The sequence below is a fragment of the Lepus europaeus genome, chromosome 16, assembly GCF_033115175.1.
Source record: "Lepus europaeus isolate LE1 chromosome 16, mLepTim1.pri, whole genome shotgun sequence".
Taxonomy (NCBI): Eukaryota; Metazoa; Chordata; class Mammalia; order Lagomorpha; family Leporidae; genus Lepus; species Lepus europaeus.
In genome coordinates, this window is record NC_084842.1 from 75,545,003 (window position 1) to 75,570,190 (window position 25,188).

The 25,188-nt window shown below is 40.4% G+C and overlaps 1 protein-coding gene across 3 annotated transcripts in view; it reads left to right on the plus strand.

Moving 5' to 3' along the window:
* The window catches only part of KCNIP4 (potassium voltage-gated channel interacting protein 4), a 262,017-nt gene that overhangs the window by 112,518 nt on the left and 124,311 nt on the right, over positions 1–25,188 (plus strand). For 2 of the 3 annotated variants that reach the window (XM_062212806.1, XM_062212807.1), the window contains exon 2: positions 16,710–16,834. In XM_062212806.1, coding sequence (XP_062068790.1) covers positions 16,710–16,834 — 125 coding nt within the window. Of the gene's footprint in view, positions 1–16,709; positions 16,835–25,188 lie in introns of those variants that run through there. The other variant, XM_062212808.1, reaches the window with a different exon arrangement.

The following is a 25,188-nucleotide window of genomic DNA, read 5'->3' on the forward strand; positions in this document are numbered from 1 at the left end:
TACCATTTCTGGGCTTCAATTTCCTTGTCTGTAAGGTGGAAATGATAGTGGTAAATATTCTGTATGTTTATTCAAGGGATTAAATGAGCACATGGAACAGTGCTTAGCTAGTTCGGAACAGTGATTACCTAGTAAGTGGTTAATGAGTGTTAATTGCTGTTGATACTGTTCTGTCACTACTACAATGATCACAACCATTGTAGCCATACGGAGGAGAGGGAATCTGACCTAGGTGCATTTCACAAAGAGGTAATGTTTTAGGAGAGATTATGAAGGGAGAACAGGTGGGAGGAACATCTTTAGTTACCTGAACAAAAATCAAGTTTATGTCAGTTAGGAGGGACAAACAAATGGGAAGAGAAGTAGCCAGAAAAGTGAAGCGGGATCAGATTTTGGAAAATATTGCAACCAATATAAGGTTGGCTTTACTAGCCATGGGGCTTTTGCATTTGACTTATTTATTTTAATTTTACTTTTTAAAAAAGTTTAAGTGAAGTAGTACATCTTTGTCTTGACTTGGGTTTTGAGATGGCTAGTCAACCCAATGTAGACACAAGTATGATATTTTAAAAGGATTTGATGAACTTGAAGCCCAAGAAAAGACTACCAAAATACCAAGGACAATGTTCAAAGACAATGCAGTGTCAAAACCACCAATCAAACCTATAAGGTATTGGTTTTTAAAACAAAGACCCAAGAAAAAACCAGGGTGATAAAATGACAGAATAATAAATCACAAGACTGTTAAATTGTTGAGGGAGAATAAGAAAGAAGATAGTAAAAACAGTGGAGAAACTTCTTTAAAAGTCTATGCAAGAGACAGTATCATCAACTTTTATTAAAAGGGGCAAGGCTATTCTGTACCATTAATAATTATTATTAATATTTAGCAAAAGCTTATTAGGAAGGTACAGCTAAAAAGAAAAGTCAGCAAAGAAATGCAATCACTAACTCACCAGCTCACAGCAGTACAAGTCAAAGCAGGAATTTGGCCACAAAATAGCACCAGCGTTTACATTCTTCCCCAGTGCACTGTCCTGCCTAGGAGGGATGACAGAGATATTAATACAAGGCAGTGATAGTGGAAGTGTGAGGATAGATTTGAAACAGTGCAGTTGTCAATGAAAACATTAGGAAACAAGTGGTAATACTAAGTGAAAGATAGGAGAGAGACAAAGCGACTCCACCCAAAAGATAAGGGTGATATTAATGCAGAGAAGGAAGGCCATGGAAGTGAGGTGGTTTTTTTTTGTTTTGTTTTGTTTTGTTTTAAAGACATAGGGACTAGGTGCTCCTGAAGAACATGTCATTTTTTTAAATTTAACTTCAGTTTCTAAAAGTTATTATTTACTTATTTGATAGAAAGAGGGGTGAGTGAGTGAGTGAGTGAAAGAGGTGTCCCATTTGCTGATTGATTCCTCAAAATGCCTGTGATGGGCAGGGCTGGGCTGAAGCTGGGAGCCAGGAATCCAAGCCAGGTCTCCTATATGAGTGGCAGGGCCCACCTACTTGAATCATCATTGGTTGCCCTCCAGGGTCTGCATCAGCCAGAAGCTGGAGTCAGGAGCTAGAAGTGTGTAGGGGACCCAGGCATCTCAAATGCCAGACCAAATGCCTACCACAAGTCATTGTTTAAAGAAGATTTACACAATACTTTTTGTTTATAAGTCTTTTTTATTTGCTCTCCAGGTTGCTACATGATGAAATCTGTTTCTTCCCACATAATTTTTCAACTACTGCTTACTATTAATTTGAGCTAATTTGAGACAATAAGTGGACTGATGACAATTTCCAAAAAAATATCTCAGCATGCACACACACAGAAAACCATTTTTGCAGGTTAGATTTTTTAAAAAGCACTCTTTTTAAAATTTTATATGTAGTTTCATGATTGGATACTCAGATCTCCTAGTCAGAGCTGTACATACATATGAATCTATTTTCCATTTGCTGTGACTTAAGAAGTAACACATAGCTAACCATAGGACCACTCAATGAGTCTGGCTGCTGCTGGCTTTCTTTTGATAACATAAATGGAACCTAACACTTCAAGCAGACTCAATTTTCCACACCATCTGGTCTATCAAATACAGAGTATGGCTTTACTACCTGCTTAGATTGCAGTGTTAAAGTTCAGCCTCCTTATTCTTTGACTAACTTCTAGGAAAAAAAATGAGCAGCAAGTATGATGCACAGCAATTCGTTTCAGAAAAACTGGCCCAATGTTTGGCTGCAAGTTTTCATTAAAAGAACAAAAGACAAGTTCTGGAGAAGAACCAACAGAGAAAACCTATTGCCTTTTGAGCAGAACTTTTTTTTTTTTTTTTTGACAGGCAGAGTTAGACAGTGAGAGACAGAGAGAAAGGTCTTCCTTCCGTTGGTTCACACCCTAACGGCTGCTATGGCCGGCGCACTGCACCGATCCGAAGCCAGGAGTCAGGTGCTTCCTCCTGGTCTCCCATGTGGGTTCAGGGCCCAAGCACTTGGGCCATCCTCCACTGCCTTCCCGGGCCACAGCAGAGAGCTGGACTGGAAGAGGAGCAACTGGGACAGAATTTGGTGCCCCGACCGGGGCTAGAACCCGGTGCGCCAGTGCCACAGGGGGAGGATTAGCCTAGTGAGCTGTGGCGCTGGCCTTGAGCAGAGCATTCTTACTCGAGACTTGGGGTAGAAAAAATTCCATAGTATATCACAATGTTTTCTGAATCTGCTTGAAACTAGATATTTTCCCCAATAAGTGTTGCTAGAGGTACTAAAATAAAATTTAATTCATTTCAATCACAGTGTAAAATTAATGCTTTAGGTGAACAGATCGTAGAAGGATCAGTGGCAAATCTTCATATAATAGCAAAGAACATGTATGTGGATTCCTAGAATGCATCATGAACTGTGCAAAGATCCTTTAATGTATTATCCTCTTTAATCTTGATGATTGCTCCCATGCTAATCATTATTGCCATGTTATAGATGAGGAGAATGAGTGTTTAAGGTTTGTATGACTTAAGGCCGGCGCCACGGTTCACTAGGCTAATCCTCCGCCTGTGGCGCCGGCACACCAGGTTCTAGTCCCGGTCGGGGCACCGGATTCTGTCCCGGTTGCCCCTCTTCCAGGCCAGCTCTCTGCTGTGGCCCGGGAGTGCAGTGGAGGATGGCCCAAGTCCTTGGGCCCTGCACCCACATGGGAGACCAGGAGAAGCACCTGGCCCCTGGCTTCGGATCAGCGCGGTGCGGCAGCCATTGGAGGGTGAACCAACGGCAAAGGAAGAACTTTCTCTCTGTCTCTCTCTCACTGTCCACTCTGCCTGTCAAAAAAAAAAAAACGTTTACATGACTTGTATCAAATTGACATAGTTATTAACCAGCAGAACTGAAACACGGTGCCAGTCATTTAACAAATCTGTATCAATACCTACTACCTAGCAGGTGTTATTCGGGGTGCCAAGGCTGCTACAATTGTCGTGGACCCAGCCCACCAGGATTTTACACTCTGATGAGGCTGATCCTACAGAGTAAATTCCCACTCTTTGTTGCTTTATGGCATTCTTCCTGGGTTGTCTGAGATAACATTCCAACTGTTCGCTAATACATTTTATTAGGTTGAAAAATAGACATGCTGATAAAATTCTCATCTGCTGCTTCTCTCCCCAAATGCCTGCGGTAGTTGGGATTGGGTTGGGCTGAAGCTGGGTGTCTGGAAGCCAATCTATGTCTCCCATATGCGGGGCAGGAACCCAGTTACTTGAGCCTACACTGCTGCTCCCCAGAGTCTGCATTAAGCAAGAAGCTGGAATCAAGAGCTGGAGGTGGGTATCAGATCCAGGCACTATAAGATAGATGTAGGCACTTCAGCCAGGATCTTACCCACTAGGCCAAATGCCCACTTCTGCTTCCAACTCTTTTTTCACTTGCTAACCCTGTGGATTTTGCTGTCACTGTCACATCTTTGTCACTTCAAGATACATTTAGGTGCTGTTATTTGAGTGTCATGGCTACTTCAAACTGCCACCGTACTCTGAGGAAATAATAACTCAGAGAAACACACTACTTTTTCATAGGTGAATATCTTACATTGTGAGGAACATTGTGAAAATCATGTCAGCACTCAATGCCTGTTAAATATAGTTCTACAGCTTGGTTATTTTCTTCTTCATAACATCATCATGGTGGGAAAATTGGAGACATCCCAGAAAAGCACACCCACTGTGGAAAGTAACTCATAGAAACTGGGTAATTTCTGGTTAAATCCTATCCGGGGCTTTGCCTGCTCTGGAGTTCCTGTCACACAGAGCCCCTTCTAATGTCTTTGTTTATTCCTTCATTCCATTCTGTCAACATGGATACTCTTAACGATATTATGTTTCAAATTCTTAAATATCTTTTAAATGCAATGACTGTGGCATTTACGTAGTTCAACCTTAGACTGTGTCCATGAACTCCAGATCCATGTATCTTCCCATTTGATATCTCAACCTAGATGTCCAATTAGTGACTCTTCTAGAGCTTAAGGTGTGTGTGGAAAGGGTGTTTGCTTTTATTAATCGCCGCCATGTCCACTGCACCTTAAAACAGTCCCTGGCTCATAAAAAACACTCAATAAATACTTAATGAACACACTGTCTCCAATTTCCAGAATATACTAGGTGCTGGTGCTAACAGGATTAACAGTGTAGCTCGCCCCCAAGTGTTCCTGTCACAGAGGAATTGATAGATATTCAAACCAGTAAGAGCTGACAATACACAAATATACATATGGCATGGAAGTTGAGGAGGCTTTTCCTCTGCGAGGATTTGCGTCCATTGGGATGATAAATAAAACAGGGAAAGTGAAGTTTGAGGAGGAAGAAAGGCAAGTCCATATGGAAGTGACAGTATAAGCCAAAGCATAAAAGTCACAATGCTGGCTTTTCTCAGAGAATATCAAACTGTCCAGGATATTAGATAAGAAGGTGTGTGGAAGGAAATGAAAGGCTATAAAGCTCAGTTATTGCCTCGAATTTCATTCCAAAAGAAAGTCTTTATTCTCTTATCAATACCAAACTGGAGAAGTTTAAGATGACCCAAGAGAGTTGTGCTTTCTAGCGGATCTCACACAGTAATTCATCGCCGCAGAGCCCTGGCAAGAGGAAGCAGCTTATTGCAAACTTTAGTGCAAGGGTTTTTGCAACTGACAGAAATTACCCTTGTGATGTGTTCTTTGGAGAAGTTCTACAACTTCTCTATGCCTCAATTTATCCATCAGAATTTTTAAAAAATAGATCTAATGCTTAATCCCTACCACTCACATGGGACATGGATGGAGTTCCAGGCTTCTGGCTTCAGCCTGGCTTGTTCCTGATCAATGCAGGCATTTGAGAAGTGGACCCACAGATGGAAGATATTTCTCTCCCCCACCCCCCAAGTAGATGAAAATAAACATATATTAAAAAACAGAATGGATAAAATAGTCATCTCTAGAGACTTTTTAATTAAATGAAACTAAGATGATGAATATTTTAAACAGTTTGTGCCAGGCACTATTTTACTAATTTGCTTTGACCCAAGAAATTGGCTTACTGCCGAAAGGGAACATAGAACCAGATCACTGCTCAAGTTTCCTAATATTATGTTGGAAATACAGCAAAGGTGAATAAATATTTTGTGACAGAATATTATTATCATCTCTGATGATAGGGGGTATTTAGAGCTAATATATCGCCGGCACCGTGGCTCAACAGGCTAATCCTCCGCCTAGTGGCGCCGGCACACCGGGTTCTAGTCCTGGTCGGGGTGCTGGATTCTGTCCCGGTTGCCCCTCTTCCAGGCCAGCTCTCTGCTATGGCCCGGGAAGGCAGTGGAGGATGGTCCATGTGCTTGGGCCCTGCACCACATGGGAGACCAGGAGAAACACCTGGCTCCTGGCTTCGGATCAGCGCTGTGCCCCGGCCGCAGCGCGCCGGCCATGGTGGCCATTGGAGGGTGAACCAACGGCAAAGGAAGACTTTTCTCTCTGTCTCTCTCTCTCTCACTGTCCACTCTGCCTGTCAAAAAAATAAAAATAAAAAATAAAAAATAGAGCTAATATATCACCAATAATGTATTAGTACCCTTGCCCAAACTCCCTAGATAATAGATTCTATTTATTGCCTATTTTTAATATTTATTTTCATTTTATTTGAAAGGTAGAGAGATATTCCATCCACTCATTCACCCTCAAATTCTCAAAATAAGCCGGCGCCGCGGCTCACTAGGCTAATCCTCCACCTTGCAGCGCCGGCACACCGGGTTCTAGTCCCAGTCGGGGCACCGATCCTGTCCCAGTTGCCCCTCTTCCAGGCCAGCTCTCTGCTGTGGCCAGGGAGTGCAGTGGAGGATGGCCCAAGTGCTTGGGCCCTGCACCCCATGGGAGACCAGGATAAGTGCCTGGCTCCTGCCATCGGAACAGCGCGGTGCCCCTGCCGCAGCGCGCTACCACAGCGGCCATTGGAGGGTGAACCAATGGCAAAAGGAAGACCTTTCTCTCTGTCTCTCTCTCTCTCACTGTCCACTCTGCCTGTCAAAAAAAAAAAATTCTCAAAATAGCCATAACTGAGCCAAATGAAAGCCATCAGCACAGAACTCCATCATGGTGCCCCATGTGGGTGGAAGGGATCCACGTTCTCAAACCATCCTGATGCCTAACAGGATATACAATAGCAGGAAGCTGGATCAGAAGCAGAGCAGCTGGAACAAGAACCATGCACTCCAATTTGGGATGCTCAGTTTAGTTGTTGTGTCAAATGCCCAACCATTCTGCCTGCTTTCTAAAGCAGCAGACTAACAACTTATGGATTGGGCCTCAAAGGTTGCGGGAATACATTATCCATACTCTCTGTTCCTTTACAATGAGATTTTTAAATATACATTTTAATTAAAAATCTTTAAAGTACCACTTTGCTGTTACCTTCTGAAATTAAGTAAACAAAACCTTCTTGCAAAGACTAAAGACCAAAAACTGATCATTGACCATTTTATTATTATTTCCTCTAATAAGCATTCACTCCTTTATGTTCTCTTTTTTGTTCTCAAACTACCAGCTGTCGCATCTAGACTTCAGGGTCAGAGGGTTGGGATTTAAGTTCTGACTCTGGAGCTCTCTGTTTGGGGCAGGCATTTGCTGCAGCAATTAAGACAGTACTTGGGACACCCTTATCTCATACTAGACAGTGTTTGGGTTGGATTCCAGGCTCTGCTCCTGACTCCAGCTCCCTAGTCATGCATACCCTGGGAGGAAACACAGATCATGCCATCCATGTGGGAGAACTGGATAAAGTTCCTAGCCCCTGGCTTCAGTATGCTTCAGACCTATCTGCTCTGGTCATTTGGGGATCTCTTTTTTCCCCCTCTCCCTCTCTTCCTCCTCCCTTCCTTTTTTCCTCCTCTCACCTCTATTTATCCCTGCCTTTCAAATAAGCTTAAAAAAAGCTTTTAAAAATTTAATTCCTATTTTTGTCTTTTATAAGTTGCATCGATCCTTTTAGCACTGAATTCCTGATCTATGAAAGCAAGGTGATGGTATTTGTGCACAGGATAATTGTAATGGTCAGTTATAATAAAAGTTAAAATAGTTTTATACCTTACAAAGACCCAACAATCAAAAGTATCACTGCTGTGGCTCACAACTCCCTCTAGTTTATATTCCTTCTAACACCTGCTTCTGATATGGAGTCACATGCTTATTAAACTGTGGGTATTGGAAGGAGGGTGCCACTTTTGTTGGTCAAGGACCTCGTGACAGGCATTTGACAAGATTCTGCCCTAGGAGTCAAGGAGACCAGGGTCGAGGCCTAATTCTGTCACAGATGTGCCCAGTGGTTTTGATTTACATCCAATGAAGCTCGTGCACTATGTCTAAACCTGAAATTACAGAGGAAATGGGTTAGTTTCACAGCCACTTTGAATTCCTACATAATTTTCTGGTTAGGGCACTTGGCTATCAGTTTTCTGACTCCTGTTTGCATATGTGATTCCTAGGTAGGTTCAGAATCTTCCTTCTATCTGCAGGAGGAAGTACAGCAGCACAGTTAAGTCGATGAGCCCTGGAGTTGGACTCTCCAGTCCTACGACTTGTTGATGCTATTGTGTGACCATGGGCGAGTTACTGAATCTCTCTAAACCAGTGTCTTCATCGGTAAAGCAGGCATATAGAATCATAGTATGCTTATAAGAATTTTATGAGTTAATATTTTAAAGTGCATACACATAGCAAATGCTAAAAAGATGATTTGATCTCATCATTAGGTTTTTTAGAACAAAAAGGAAAAATTAGAACCCAAGAGGAATTCCCTTGTTAGGGCATTTTTAATCTAGGTTATCTTTCCTCATTCCTCTCCACATTTCATTACTTTTTAAACATTTTTCTCATTGACCATAATCCCTCTCAGATTTCTTATATTCTGACTCTACCATCAAACCCTTTGGGTCTTTATTTATCTGTAAGTTCAAACAAATTCCCTCTTTTCTTCCTACTACAACCCCCAGCATCACTATTTGTAGATATTCCATATATATGTGTGACTGACAATATAATTTTTATTTCTCCCATTTACCAAAAATCAATTAAGATAGTACCCCCCACAAGAAATGACTCTTATTTTAAGGGGCCATTTATGACTTGCTATTATGATAATATGGCAAATCCTGATAATCACTGCAATTAGGCAATTCTTTTCTAAAGTCTAAGCTTGTTGAAGAGTTATTTTTATTTATACATAAGGTAGAAACAATCCATTCAGAAGTGCTGCGAGAAATAGCTGCAGCCATTCGCCTCTGGGCTGTAATACTTTATAAGTGATTGAATTCAGTCATGAAATTGCAAAGCAATTCAAGTTCTCCTGGAATGGAAATTGCAATGCCATTGCCAACAAGTACCTCTCACATAAAATGTTCAAAAATAATTGGGCATTTCAAAGTACTTTTCATTTTCAAGGTGATATATGAATATTAAATAGGGTAAAGTGCTAATCATTAAGGGTTGGGTTTTTGGATTTTTTTTTTTTGTCCTAAAATACATTCAGGACCAGGATCAAATAAACACATTTCGTAATAAGCAATGTTTTGGAAATTCCAGTCGCTCAGGATGATCTGGGAAATACTAGGACCCTATGGTGTTTCAGGTTGGATTGGTTGCTTTCTACGTGTGCATGTGGGCTGCACATGATCAACTTGGAATTAATTGCTCATACACTTTCCATGTACACCTGAAAATAGCTCCTGGTGGGTGGATGGATGAATGGTTGTGAAGACAGGAAGAGTCATGGGGGCTCCCAAGTTTTCAGCATCTTGACACAAAGTATTTAAAGTTGGCAAAGTTTAAAGAGTTGCTTCCAGGGCCTGGCTCAGATTTGAAGTCTCCAACTGGGAGGTCAAATCATAGAACTGGAAGAGGAAAAACAGGCTGGTGGTAGATGCTGACCCCTCAACTCATCAGCTGTACAGGGGTGTGGGCTCGAGCAAATGCCTTAATCTTTGAAACTGTCATCTCAATTCTTTGATCTTGGGGAGGAAGGAAATGAAGGATCAGAATGCTGACTTTATGGGCTTCATGTCCACATACATGTAAATTTTTGAAAAAGAATAGGAGGCAAGAAATTACAAGCCATGAAAAATTCTGTGGATATCTTCCTTCAGGTGGCTTTATCTTTGTACTGACACATAGGAATTGAACATTAAAGAAACAAGATCATCGTCTTATTCAAGAGGTTCTGAGGGGTAGTTCCAATGCTGAGGTCAAGAATATTCCAGTTTTATTTAATGTAAATCTGAGACTTTGAGCATAACCTATGCATTCTCCTCCAATATCTGACTCTAGACCACATTTCTGAGTATTTAGTGCTATGTCACATATTGTTAGAAAGTAGTTGGTCTCATGACAATGTTATTGTCATACTGATAAAGTCACTATTAGACCAGTTAAAGGCAAATGTTAGGAGTAAAGGCTCAGAGGACATTTTTATAAATGAGATAAAGCAATATAAGTCAAGCAGGCTGAGACTTTGGCTAGACAAATCAATTACAGCTCAAATAGAATTTTGAAGTTATAACATTTATTATCTTACTATAATGAAAAATCAATATGTTTGAAAAGGGTAATATATTTAGAAATGGGATATCCTATAAGTATACATTATCCTTCAAGTGAAATCCATTTATTTCACATTAAAATATTTTTTGAGACAGAGTGAGCGAGCACTCCCATCCACCAGTTCACTCCCCACTTGCCCATAATGGCTAGGGGAGTAGCAGCTAGGAACTTAATCCAGGTCTCCCACGTGGGTGGCAGGAAGCCAGTCACTTGAATCATCACTACTGCTTTACAGTCTTCATTATCAGGAAGCTAGAGTCAGCGATAGGAGCCAGGAATCAAATCCAGGTACTCTAATGTGGGACCAGGGTATCTTTGCCGCTAGGCTAAATATCTGCCCACAGTTCTCATTTTTTTTTTACTGAGCACTTGTAGTGAGCCAGTCTCAATGCTGCCTGACTGGTCTGTTCATAGCCTGGCAAGACCTGGTTAAAAGAAGGAGGGAGCAACATCGCCAGCAAGTGTTCACCCATGTGTGCATGGCCTGAGTGTGGAACCAATGTCCTCAAGAAAGGGACATTGTTTTTCACAATTCACAAGCATGTGTTTTCCAAAGGCAGGACTCACACTCACACACTTATTTTGAAACAAGTCATGGAGTTATGTTCTAGAGATAGTTTGTCCTTAGAGTCAAATTTGCATGATTATGAGTTGTGCTGTAATAAACCTCTACTGTATTTTAAGATAAGTTGTAAAAGGAGGAGAAAGATGCCTATTTTTAAAACTCATTCTGTTCTCTGGTGATTTGAACTCCAATTTCTAGCCCAATTGTGTCATGGCCTGAGGGGACCGTTGACTCAGAGGTAGAACAACCTTGGCTCTGAGAGACTTAAATCTAAGGGACAAAGAACAAAAAAAGACAGGAAGCTCAAGGGTATCTGGTTTGGGGAATTTGTTGTCTGATTAATCAAATCTGTTAGAAGAGACATGAATTAGAATACTGTTTGTGTTCAACTCAACTGGGAATGCAAATGCATCATTAGCTGAGCTCCTTGGCGTGTTATCTGAGTGGTTCCACCCTGGAGACAATTCAGGAGACCACAGTACCACCCCGTTCTGCTTTTTGTTCCAGACAAACTACTCTGCCTACCTGAACCTAAATTTCTCAGCAGTAAGATGCAGAAAAACAAGCAATTTTGTGTACTTCTCAGCTTGGAGATCCAGTCACTTCTGGACCTTATTCTATCTCCAATAGGCACAGCATTTTCTGCCATCCTAGAGATATCCTCAAGCTACCTAAGCACATTGCCCTGCAGGAAAGTCAGAGTACTTAGAGCTCAGTGCCCAGTGGGCTTTTGGTTTAAAATGCTTTATCCCCTACCTATAACAAATAGTATAACAAAATTATGGCTTGAACAGAACTGGGCTCCTCGAATTCACGCAGGCTCTTAAACCCTGAAGCTTCATGAATTAATGGGCCCAAGCCCCTGCTCTATGGTGTGTGCTGGTGGGGCATTGTGGAAGTGACTGGATTGGGTGAAGGTGCTAGAGGATCTCTGATTGAACCACGATGGCTTCGTAGGGAGAGAATACAGAGAGAATGGAGGAAGAGTGCCCCTATGCCTCTGCTTCCTTGCTTGCTACAACAGTATCCTTTGATCATCTTCCAGCCTCACCAGATGCCTGAGCCAAGCGGACCACCCTGTCTTGGACGGTGAATCCTCAACTTATAGGCCAAAAGTCAATCTTCCATCTTAAGTCCTTTGTCTCAGCTACTGTAGTCAACATAACAAAAAGCTGACAAAGTCACCGTCTCTTAAAGTAGCTGACTAAGCACATGATCTGTGATGTCAAAAAGGCAGGAATCCAATCTCGGCTCCATCTTGTGGTTTATGTTCTTTGAGGCTCAGTTTGCTGCTTGTAAAATAAAAGCAAAATAGGTTTCACACATGTTTTTTGTCAATATTGGAGTAAGATAATATGTAGTCAGAGCAGAATTTCTCCAGAGTGGAGAATTTTCTCATCATAGAGGTTAGAAACCTGAATATTAGGGTACAGAAAACACCCGTTTGCCTTATCCCTAAGTAGCCCTTTGTCCTTGGGTTACTTGGGCAAAGTGAGGTTACTGCAACTTAATCTTCATTTTTCTCATCTATGAAATGGGAATGACAGTCCCTCTGTTGAAGACTATTGTGAATATTAACTGAAACTAAGCAGACTGTAAACGGCAAGATCATTTATTAGTGTTGGGAGTCATGTGAATAGAGGTGGATGTGTTAGTTTGTGATGGTTTCCATAAAATGTACCAGATGGGTTGTGTGAGGCAGCAAGCACTTTTCTAACATTTTTTGAAGTCTCCAAGTCCAAGATCACAGTACCAGAAGGGCACCGAATTCTTGCTGTGTCTTCACACAGCTATTCTTCTGTCAACTTCTATCCTTGTGTTATGGGAAAATGGTGGTGGAGAATTTATTATTACCTCAGTTCTTTGTCTCACATGGAAGAAGAATTTCCAAACAGACAGCAGAAAGATTTAAAAAGATTTATTAGAGTCAAAGACCTCCAGCCAGAGCAGCAAGGAGTGGGGCTTCTCAGGCCCATGGCACTGGCACTGGGGTTTTTAAGTACAATTTCGAAGATTGGTATTCAGTTACCAGGTGGGGACGAAACCCATCAAAAGAACTGATTTACAAGTCTTTATACTATCTGGCTTGCTCATGATAAAACAAAAACCATACAGAAGGGTGGAATAGGAAACTTATTTTTTCAATAAACTGTGATCACCACTCTCTTGCCATTCTCATGGTAAATTTGGAGATTGAAAAGGAAGGAAGGTGGCCTGTTTGTTCTTGCTAAAGATAACCTTTTTGGGGGGAAGCAAATATTCTACACCCCAAATTCCATTGAGACCACACTGACTACCTATTAACCCATCTGACTGTTCACACAAGAGGGGCCTTATAGCCTCACCCTCATGGTCTCAGTTGACATTAATTACTTCCTTAAAAGCCTTGCTCCAAATACACTCACATTGGGCATTAGGTCTTCAACATATGCATTTGTGGGAACACAGTTCAGTCCATAGCAGGACAAAAACTCGGACTGCGGTAGATTAAAGAGAGACCAGGAGGTAGGAAATGGACCCAGTGAGTATGGTCAATTTTCCTGGGAAGTTTTACAATGCAGAAAAAGGAGAAGGCTTGTTATTTCTATCATTTCTGTTGGCATTGAAAGAGTGCAGCAAAGTGGAAAGGAGATAGGCTGTGGAATCAAACATTCGGTTATAAATTGTGTCCTTGTCTTTTCTTCACAAACATCTGCCCTTGCATTTCTTTGTTTCTATGAGGCTTGATTTCCATGTACATGAAAAATGGACAATTATATCTCATTGTGTAGTTATTTTGAGATAAGAATTATTTCAGAAAGACATATAGCAGATCTGGCATTTAACAGGAAGCCACTAAATATTAGGCACAGTATAAGAATCACCCCAAACACATGTTCTTAAATGATGATTGACTTCACAGCCCTGTGTAGAATCAAGCTGTGCCCCCCACAGTTTTGCTCCAGGAGTCAGAGTTGATTGGGTTCGGTAGTGTTGCTTTGTGAACTTATATGCTGGTGATTGGGGAGGATTTGAGGCAAGTTTTCAGAGCCCATCAAGCTCTAGAAATAGAAACAGCCCTTAGCAGGTAGGAGTCATTAAGAAGTAAGGTATCAGTCAGTTGGGAAAACGAGAGCCTGAAGGCAGCCACTTCAAATGTGGTTCTTTTTGAATACTGCATGCGATGATCATCCTATCACACACTAAATTCAATTATGCTGACCTGCTGGCCCCAGAGCCCTTTGTCTCACACTTGGCTTCTGCTAGTCTGCCACAGCGGGGAAAAAAATGTTGGTTTTCTGGTTCAGACTGTCGCATGGTACAAAGGCTGAGAGGTTAATGGGCTGTTTTGTTTCTTTCCAGTAGAAAGGTCACTAGGTCTAGACAAGGTTACGCGATGATCAAAAGACTGCTCACAAAATGTGATTAAAATTTCCTCTATTTTTGCCTGTGTTACGTTTCTTGAAATGAGTAGAAAACACAGTGACTCTAAGGCAGACATTTAAGGTCCACCAACAACCCAAAAATCTCATTTGGCAAGGTATCTCGCTAAAAGGCAGCTGAGATTCAGGGGGCTTCAGATGAATAGAAACATGAATACCACTATCAGTTGTTCATTCATTCATAGATTAACTGTGTGACTATGAGTTGGGTCCAGAAAATACGCAGGTATGTAAGACATTGATTGTATCTTCAAGGGAACTCACATGAGAAGATAAACATGAACAGATCCTACTAATGTATTATACTCATGCATGGATTTCAAAATTTTGCATTAAAATAAACTCATATTTTAACTCAGTTTCCCACAACTTTAATGCAGCTATGTACGTGTGATATAAGAGGGAGGGATGTGGAAGCTCTGACCAGGAAGACAACAGTTCTGTACAGTGGAGCAATCTGCAGAGGTTTCAGAAATGTGGCACAAACATTTGAACTGGATCATGAGAGACATACACATCTTAACAAGTAGAAAAGGAAAGAGCAATATTTTAGGCTGAAATGGTACTATAAATGATCCAGAAAGAGCTTACACAAGGCATCTTTAAGAACGCAGAGCCTATTTGATATTGTCTATTTACATTTGGTCTGTCGCATGCATTTATTTCTGCATTGGTAAGCACAGTAATACACATAATTTAAGTCATTGGGTCAACAGCAATCTTAAAGAACAGCATTTTCTTTCATCCTATCTATCTCAGACTCATTGAGTGAAATCAACCAATTTGTACAAATAAATGGCAAAGTTGAAAGAGCCCATTTTGAGCTTTTAAAATTCTCCCCACAAAGTTCAGGCTGAGGTCAATTTGCTAATGTCTAGCTGCATTTTCCCAATTGCCTCTAGCCAACTTCATATCGCATATTTTAGGTGCACACGCTACTTAAGTCCTCATCAGTTTTATCCTTTTCAGCTCCAAGTTTGTTTTTGACCTTCTCATATTTTCATGTTCCTTTCTATTCTTATATATCCATCACTATTCTGAAGATTTTTCTCTGCCATTGTTTTCAAATAAGTTATCAGAATGCGAAAGCTAAGAAATGAATGTTTTTTTTCATCCCTTGCTATTTTTTTTTTTGACAAATAAAGCCATGCCAAGTATGGGGCTTCATCACCATTATTGGTATTTTGTGAACTCCTTGAGAGCAGTAATTAGGACATGCCAAGAACAGTTCACCTGACCATCTTTCCCTACTACAAAACAGCTCTGGTCCTTCAATGCCCTCAGTGAGGCCAGGCAATAGGTAGGTGTGGATGTTAGCAAAAGGTAGCATTATTAGAGCCAAAAAAGTGACTTAGGCAAAAATGACAACATTTCCAACTAGTCCAAGGATAAATTGATTGTGAGTCCTGGTAGAAGTGACTGTTTACCTTAGTCTTACCTCTCTGAATCTGGAATGTGTAGTCAGAGAAGAGATGAAGTAGAGGAAGGACATGGCTTTATATTGGACCTTGGAGTTCTTGTCTCTGCTGAGTTCCAGCTCTGAGGAGTAGACATGATTATGGCAAGCAGAATTCCATTAGATGTTTCTGAAAAGAAGGATATTGACCGTTGAGACATAGGCACCCAGATCCTAATATATCCCTCAACACTTACAAATGTGTGCTTATAGGACCCTATAGCAAATGTGCATATCACTGGTTGTCATGATGCAGAATATGTTCTACAGACAAATACCTTTGGACTCTTCTTGTTTGTTTTTGAGATCACATTTTTTAGTTTACATTGTGGGCAAAGGCTTAATAAAGAACCCAACAAATGAGAGGTGAAAAGATGATATTTCAGCAGAAAAATAAGCAAGAGTTTGCCTTAAGCAAACAAAAGATTCTTTGTTATAAGTCCTTTAAAAACCTATATTTTCCAATATTTCATTATAAAAGTGCATTAAACATTCCCAAATATATGTGGATATGAGATGCTTTTTGCATAGAGTATCTTTGAGAAATGATAGCATAAATATAATTCACAAAGCAATGTTCAGTATTTTAGAGTTTGTCTATTACCATGGATTCCCCTCACTACAAAATAGGTCTAAGAAGGAGATCCAGTTTGTCCAGTGGGCACATAAAATGAGGTTTATACCATTTCAACTGGCTGCTTCCTGCCTTACCCATGTCAGCACCTTGATCTGCACGTTTTATTTGTAGCTCAGGGTTAAATATCTGACTTGAGTAGCATCCTCGGAGCGTAGCAGCACAGTCCTATCTAGAGTTACATGATCCATAGTGTGATGCAGATTGTTACTAAACAGCAATTCTGTTTTTATAGCTGGTGCATAATATCTACACACAAAGCCCATCAAAGTCAGCTTGTTGGTGTTTATACCATTTTACATTTATTGTAACATCTACATTAATGAACATAATGTGCAAAGAATGTAGAAGTAGCTTAGCTAAATACTATTCAGTCTTGGAAACATAGAGATCATTAGTATCACTGAGTATCCTCCTTTTGTAGACAAATTATGGATGCCTGCAAGCAGTTCATGCTGTTTTCTTGTGTTGCTGTGTATAAGCGCCAGTGAGCAGCTGCTGGCATTAAAACTCTTTCTGGTTTTCCTTCACAGACAGCGTGGAAGATGAGCTGGAGATGGCCACCGTCAGACATCGACCCGAAGCCCTTGAGCTTCTGGAAGCCCAGAGCAAATTTACTAAGAAAGAGCTTCAGATTCTTTACAGAGGATTTAAGAATGTAAGAAATTTCTTTTTCACTTACTTTCCTATAGTTCTCAAAACAACATTGAAATGTGAGAGGAAGAGGAGGGGACGCCTACTATTCCACAAGAGTTCTTTCACAAGTGCATTTCAAACTGATCTTTCTTATTTATGAATATAGTCGATATCCATTGGGACTGTGATTGACCATGGCGCACCAATGCAAGTATGGTAGTTCCCCAGTACATCAGGATGAGTTCTTTAAAAGGTTCACTTGATTCAATTCTTAGGATTTCTTTTATTTTTTTTCACCTACAATGACATCATTTCAATAAGGTTCAATTTTTTCTTCATTGTTTACCTATGCTTGCCTTGAGTCACAAATTGGGACCCATCAAGGAACTCTGTTCCTAGCGCTGAAGAAAAAGTGCTATAGTTTGTGGCAGATGATGATGCCAGTGACTCTACATCACAGGAATCTATAGGCAGCCACTGCCTCAGGTTCTCTGTGGGACAGCTGTGTGTATACCTACCTCCTGGGGGAATCACCAGCCAAAGGATTCATAGAGACAATGAATTTAACCTAGCAGTCTAACCAATACACACTTTTAGTGAATACTTCATATGAACTCAGTCTCAAGCCAGATGCTCAGGTTATTAAAAAGCCAGAGAGGATGTACCCCTGTTTCAAGGTACTAATGGTCTGAATTGGGAAAGCTTTCAAACATGTGTATATCGATGCTATGCTAAGTCAACATATATTTTGTTCTTAGCATTTGTAAACCTAAGCAGCTGTAGGTGTTTACAATTAAGTTGCTTTTATTCCTTCCTATACCCACTCCTAAAGAGCTCAATTTCCATAAGTAGAAGTCTAGAATGGCCAAAAATCTCTCTTAAATCCAGCACGTCTAAATGTAGTCACTTGTAACTGGGGTCTTAGTCCAACCTCATGGAGACAGATGTGAAACTCTGCCTCTTCTTCAGTGTCCACAACAGAACCTCAGAGAATGTGTAACTATCACTGACTTGGAAGAATATTTTTATAGGGTTTCATCAAGCATCTTGCACACAACCTCTCAGGCTATGTAAGTCTATCTTTATCCTATTTCTGCTTTTCAACCGTCTCCTTTTCCTGGACTTTATAATTGTTTTTGCTCTGCAGTATGCAGGGTAACTTCCTTAACCTTAGTCATCTTCTAACATCCAGGACTTTGTGGTGGTAGACTAGGATAGGGGAGGTTATAATTGAGATGGTTGCCCACCAACCACAGTCAGGATTCTGATTAAAAGCAATCTTGATATGTGATTAAGATTATACTTACAAATAAACATGCATGAAGAGACAGGCTTCTGACTCAGAGAATTATTACCTATGCCTATTTTAAAGTACATTGCAGGCTTCAGAGAGAGCAAGTGCTATAGCAATGAAGCTGCACTGACCCACTGGCAGCAGCAACTCTGAGCAGCAAGGATGTGGAAGGAAAAGAGGTATAAAAGGCTAAATCTGGGCCAATGGTTAGTCCCCAAAAAAGTTAATCCCAAAACACAATAAAACTTAAAACATATCCAAGTGAAAATCTAAAGTCTTTGTACTAAATCAAATATCTTGCAATAAGCAAATTTCATTTCTTCTTGACATTGGGTTGTGCATCAGATATAAAATGGATATCAACTGAACAAGTGCTTAATCCAACTTGCCTCATCCCCGTGAACCCTGACTGCTGCTATGTTACTATTTCACTGCCATCACTGTAGGGTCTGTCCATTTGAGGTCCAGCTGCCTTTCATCCATTTGCTATAAATTGGACTCATGACGACTGCCATCATTAACCTTTGGAGCCAGCAGCTCTGCAGCATGTCTCATTCAAGTGGCACTTCACAATAAATTACCCAGCTCCAAAGTCTGCATTATTTGCTTTCTTTTATTTTTTATTTGCCTGTGTATTCTCTTTCTCCTCTTCTTCTTCTCTGTTCCCTACTTGTTTTCTTTCTTCTGTTCCTACCCTCCTGACCCCACTTCTATTTCTTTACTGCTCCTACTTCTCCCTCCTTTTTTAACCTGTTTATTCCCCTTGTAAATTTTTGTAGCATTTTTCCAGCTCTTCTCATTCTGTCTCTCTCTCTCTCTCTCTCTCTCTGCTTTTTCCTCTTCTCTCTCTACACTGCTCTCTCTTTCTCCTGCCCCACCCTCCTCCATGAGATAAATTTCCATCAGACTAGAAGGTGCCCAAAGCATATTATTTATATGTAAAGTAAAGGACATAATAGTTTTCTCAGAAGACATTAATCAGTATCTCTTATAATCAAAAAAAGTGTGGCCTTTTATTTTTTTTTTCTTCTAGTCAAATGCACAACTCTAATAAACATGCAAAAGAGACACTAAGGCTGTCAACAGCATGCCCCTTTTACAGGATGGTGGAATTCTGAAAGGCTTCCATCAGAGAAAGTGAACAAACTGTCCCAGGTTTCCTGAACATCAATTATCTCAAAGCCCTTCAGATAAAAGAATCATTTCCTTGGAAACAATTGCAATATTCATCTTTAATGAAACCTTTTAAAACCCTCCATATTTTGATTAAAAGGATAAGCCATTCATCAACATCTTAAAATAGTCACACTTGTAGGGAAGTGGCTCAGTTTGCTAGATCTCCTGCAAGGAGAGATTACCAGAGACCCCAGGTTTTTCCCTTACGTTATCTTTGACAGCATCCCCTCTGATATTCAGCATAGATTGTTCATATAAATGGGTAATGGGAGAAAGGGAAAATAGACCAATTTCTCATCCCCCTCCCTGTGTCTCTGAGTCAGCTGTGCGTCCTTATTTCTCTTGCCACTTGTGGAGATGAGTCTCCTCGTGTGGGCAGCTGATAGAAATGGACAGTGTGTGCAGTGTCTATCATTGGAGCCTCAGGATCACCTGAATGGCTGAATACATGGACTTGGCAGGGCCTAGTCTGAAAGATTATGTCTTAGTATGTACATTAGTCCATTTTCTATTACTATAAAACTACCTACCTGCGGCTGATTTTATAAAGAAAAAAGGCTTATGTGGTTCACAGTTCTGGAGGTTAAAGGATAAGATACAAGCATGAGCTGGACTCCACTGAGGACCTCATCATGCATGTAAGAGTGAGAGAATATTGCTAAACCAGAAGCCAGAGACTGGTTGCAGGTTCTTTCTCACTATTACAAAACCTCACTAATCATGAGAGCTTGGGGAATTCCATAAGATCTACCTATATCCCATTTGCAGTGGTTCCTCCTGTAACCTGAAGACCTCCCACTAAGCCCCACCTCTTAAAGATTATGCATGATCTTCCAACGTTGCCAACTGGGGACCAACTTTCCAACACATGAACACTTGGGGTACAAACCATAAGTAGACCAAAGCAGTATGTGTGGGATTGGGCCATAATACTTACATTTCTTGTAAATTCCCAGGTGATGCTAATGCTGCTGGTCTAAGGACCATACTTTGATAATCATTTGTGTAGTGCAGACATCATAATCTTTGTCATTCAGACTTGGGTGAATATCTTAGTTGTTCAGGCCCCTCTGAGTCAGTGAATGTGTCTTTGTCTCAATAAATTTTACATTGATAACTCTATTGCATTTTTAATAAATTCATTTATTTGGAAGTCGGAGTTACACAGAGAGAGAAGGAGAGGTAGAGAGAGAGAGAGAGAGAGAGGTCTTCCATCAGCTGGTTCACTCCCCAATTGGCTACAATGGTGGAGCTGTGCTGATCTTAAGCCAGGAGCCAGGAGCTTCTTTCGGGTTTCCCACATGGATGCAGGGGCCCAAGGACCTGAGCCATCTTCTACTGCTTTCCCAGGCCATAGCAGAGCGCTGGATTGGAAGTGGAGCAGCCAGGACTCGAACCAGCACCCATATGGAATGCTGGCACTGCAGGTGGAGGATTAACCCACTGCACCACAGCGCTGGTCCCTTAATAAATAAATATAATAAGCATGACATTGAAGAAAAGTAAGTGAAGTTATTGTGGTCCCAAATGGTCAGCCTTAATTATGTGTTCCATCCAAATGGGGCAGTCATGGCCTAAATAGTTCCCAGGCAGTGTCTTGGGCATTGGACTCCCTCATTATGTATTAGAAAACTTGCAGAAAGAAACAAATTATTATCTACAGATCAGCAGTCTCAAACTTAGCTGTGTGTTGCAATCATCCAGGGAGCTTTAAAATTCTGAAATGGTTGGAAATTTGTTCCATGATGCTGATGTATCTACTTTCAGCAAAAGCTTCAGCATCAGGATTTAAAAATCTTTTAGGCAATTAAAATGTGAAGCCAAGACTGAGGAGCACTGAACTAGATGTGTCTGATCTATAAGGTGCTTCTGTCACACAAAAAGAATTGACTGAACCGTGATGAGCTCTATCATGTCAAATACCAATGACTAGACTGGCTGCACTGGAACCTCATGGGGTCTTCGATGGATGGAGTACATGTGTGTATATAGAGGGTGGGGAACTGCTCTTATCTCAGATGATTTTTTATTTATCTAACTCTGGGGTGATACTCAGGAATCCAGATTTCTTTAAATTCTAAATTTTTAGTTTTTTTTAATACCACATTATAATAGCAAACATAAAGCCACACTGAGAACCACTAACCTAGAAGGTCATGAAAAGATCTCTCTACATGATTGCTAAACTTTCTTTGCCATTCTCTTTCAAAATCAAGTGCAAGTTGAGCTCAGTTGAAGGTGGTCATGAGTGGTCTACTGAGGCATGAAGTTTGAATATGGTGAAGCTTCTTTTTTCTTTCATTAATAACTTACACCCCATTCTCTTTTTTTAAAGACATTTATCAAACTTTTATTTAATGAATATAAATTTCCAAAGTACAGCTTATGGATTACAATGGCTCCCCCCCACATAACTTCCCTCCCACCTGCAACCCTCCCCTCTCCCGCTCCCTCTCCCCTTCCATTCACATCAAGATTCATTTTCAATTCTCTTTATATACAGAAGATCAGTTTAGTATATATTAAGTAAAGATTTCAACAGTTTGCCCCCATATAGCAACACAAAGTGAAAAAAAAAATACTGTTGGAGTACTAGTTATAGCATTAAATAACAGTGTACAGCACATTAAAGACTGAGATCCTACATAATATTTTTTTAAAAATTAATTTTCTATGCCATTTCCAATTTAACACCAGATTTTTTTTTTCATTTCCAATTCTCTTTATATACAGAAGATCGATTCAGTATATAATTAGTAAAGATTTCATCAGTTTGCACCCACACAGAAACACAAAGTGTAAAAATACTGTTTCAGTACTAGTTATAGCATCACTGCACATTAGACAACACATTAAGGACAGATCCCACATGGGGTGTAAGTACACAGTGACTCCTGTTGCTGACTTAACAATTTGACACTCTTGTTTATGGCGTCAGTAATCTCCCTAGGCTCTAGTCATGAGTTGCCAAGGCTATGGAAGCCTTTAGAGTTTGCCGACTTTGATCTTATTCCAATAGGGTCATAGTCAAAGTGAAAGTTCTCTCCTCCCCTCAGAGAAAGGTACCTCCTTCTTTGATGGCCCCGTTCTTTCCACTGGGATCTCACTCACAGAGATCTTTCATTTAGGTCTTCTTCTTTTTTTCTTTTCCATGGTGTCTTGGCTTTCCATGCCTACAATACTCTCATGGGCTCTTGAGCCAGATCTGAATGCCCTAAGGGCTGATTCTGAGGCCAGAGTGCTATTTAGGACATCTGCCATTCTATGAGTCTGCTGTGTATCCCACTTCCCATGTTGGATCCTTCTCTCCCTTTTTGATTCTATCAGTTAGTATTAGCAGACACTAGTCTTGTTTGTGTGATCCCTTTGACTCTTAGACCTATCAGTGTGATCAATTGTGAACTAAAATTGATCACTTGGACTAGTGAGATGGCATTGGTACATGCCACCTTGATGGGATTGTATTGGAATCCCCTGGCACATTTCTAACTCCACCATTTGGGGCAAGTCTGATTGAGCACGTCCCAAATTGTTCATCTCCTCCCTCTCTTTTTCCACTCTTATATTTAACAGGGATCACTTTTCAGTTAAAACTTAAACACCTAAGAATAACTGTGTGTTAATTACAGAGTTCAACCACTAGTACTAGAACAACAACAACAACAACAACAAAAACTAAAAAGGATAAAGTATTACATTGTACATCTAGAGTCAGGACCAGAGCTGATCAGGTCATTGTTTCTTATAGTGTCCATTTCACTTCAACAGGTTTCCCCTTTGGTGCTCAGTTAGTTGTCACCGATCAGGGAAAACAAATGATATTTTTCTCTTTGGGACTGGCTTAATTCACTCAGCATGATGTTTTCCAGATTGCTCCATCTTGTTGCAAATGACTGGGTTTCATTGTTTCTTACTGCTGTATAGTATTCTATGGAGTACATGTCCCATAATTTCTTTATCCAGTCTACTGTTGATGGGCATTTGGGTTGGTTCCAGGTCTTAGCTATTGTGAATTGAGCTGCAATAAACATTAAGGTGCAGATGGCTTTTTTATTTGTCAAATTAAATTCCTTTGGGTAAATTCCAAGGAGTGGGATGGCTGGGTTGTATGGTAGGGTTATGTTCAGGTTTCTGAGGAATCTCCAGACAGACTTCCATAGTGGCTTAACCAGTTTGCATTCCCACCAACAGTGGGTTAGTGTCCCTTTTTCCCCACATCCTCTCCAGCATCTGTTGTTGGTCGATTTCTGAATGTGAGCTATTCTCACCGGGGTGAGATGGAACCTCATTGTGGTTTTGATTTGCATTTCTCTGATTGCTAGTGATCTTGAACATTTTTTCATGTGTCTGTTGGCCATTTGGGTTTCCTCTTTTGAAAAATGTCTATTGAGGTCCTTGGCCCATTTCTTAAGTGGGTTGTTTGTTTTGTTGTTGTGGATTTTCTTGATTTCTTTGTAGATTCTGGTTATCAATCCTTTATCTGTAGTATAGTTTGCGAATATTTTTTCCCATTCTGTTGGTTGCCTCTTCACTTTCCTGACTGTTTCTTTTGAAGTACAGAAACTTCTCAATTTGATGCAATCCCAAATGTTAATTTTGGTTTTGACTGCCTGTGCTGTTGGAGTATTTTCCAGGAAGTCTTTGCCTGTGCCTATATCTTGCAGGGTTTCTCCAATGCTCTCTAATAATTTGATGGTTTCGGGTCATAGATTTAAGTCTTTAATCCATGTTGAGTGAATTTTTGTGTAAGGTGATAGGTATGGGTCTTGCTTCAAGCTTCTGCATGTGGAAATCCAATTTTCCCAGCACCATTTATTGAATAGACTGTCCTTATTCCAGGGATTAGATTTGGATCTTTGGTCAAATATAAGTTGGCTGTAGGTGTTTGGATTGATTTCTGGTGTTTCTATTCTGTTCCATTGGTCTATCCATCTGTTTCTGTACCAGTACCATGCTGTTTTGATAACAACTGCCCTGTAGTATGTCCTAAAATCAGGTATTGTGATTCCTCCGGCTTTGTTTTTGTTGTACAGGATTGCTTTGGCTATTCGAGGTCTTCTGTGTCTCCATATGAATTTCAGCATCATTTTTTCTATATCTGAGAAGAAGGTCTTCGGGATCTTGATGGGTATTGCATTGAATGTATAAATTGCTTTTGGGAGGATAGACATTTTGATGATATTGATTCTTCCAATCCATGAGCATGGAAGATTTCTCCATTTTTTGGTATCCTCTTCTATTTCTTTCTGTAAGGTTTTGTAGTTTTCATCATAGAGATCTTTAACGTCTTTGGTTAAGTTTATTCCAAGGTATTTGATTGTTTTTGTAGCTATTGTGAATGGGATTGATTTTAGAAGTTCTTCCTCAGCCGTGGCATTGCCTGTGTATACAAAGGCTGTTGATTTTTGTGCATTGATTTTATATCCTGCTACTTTGCCAAACTCTTCGATGAGTTCCAGCAGTCTCTTAGTAGAGTTCTTTGGGTCCCCTAAATAAAGAATCATATCATCTGCAAAGAGGGATAGTTTGAGTTCGTCCTTCCCGATTTGTATCCCTTTAATTTCTTTTTCTTGCCTAATAGCTCTAGCCAAAACTTCCAGAACTATATCGAATAGCAGTGGTGAGAGAGGGCATCCCTGTCTGGTACCAGATTTCAGTGGAAATGCTTCCAACTTTTCCCCATTCAATAGGATGTTGGCCATGGGTTTTTCATATATTGCTTTGATTGTATTAAGGAATGTTCCTTCCATACCCAGTTTGCTTAGAGTTTTCATCATGAAAGGGTGTTGTATTTTATCAAATGCTTTCTCTGCGTCTATTGAGAGAATCATATGGTTTTTCTTCTGCAGTCTGTTAATGTAGTGTATTACGTTGATTGTTTTGCGAATGTTGAACCATCCCTGCAT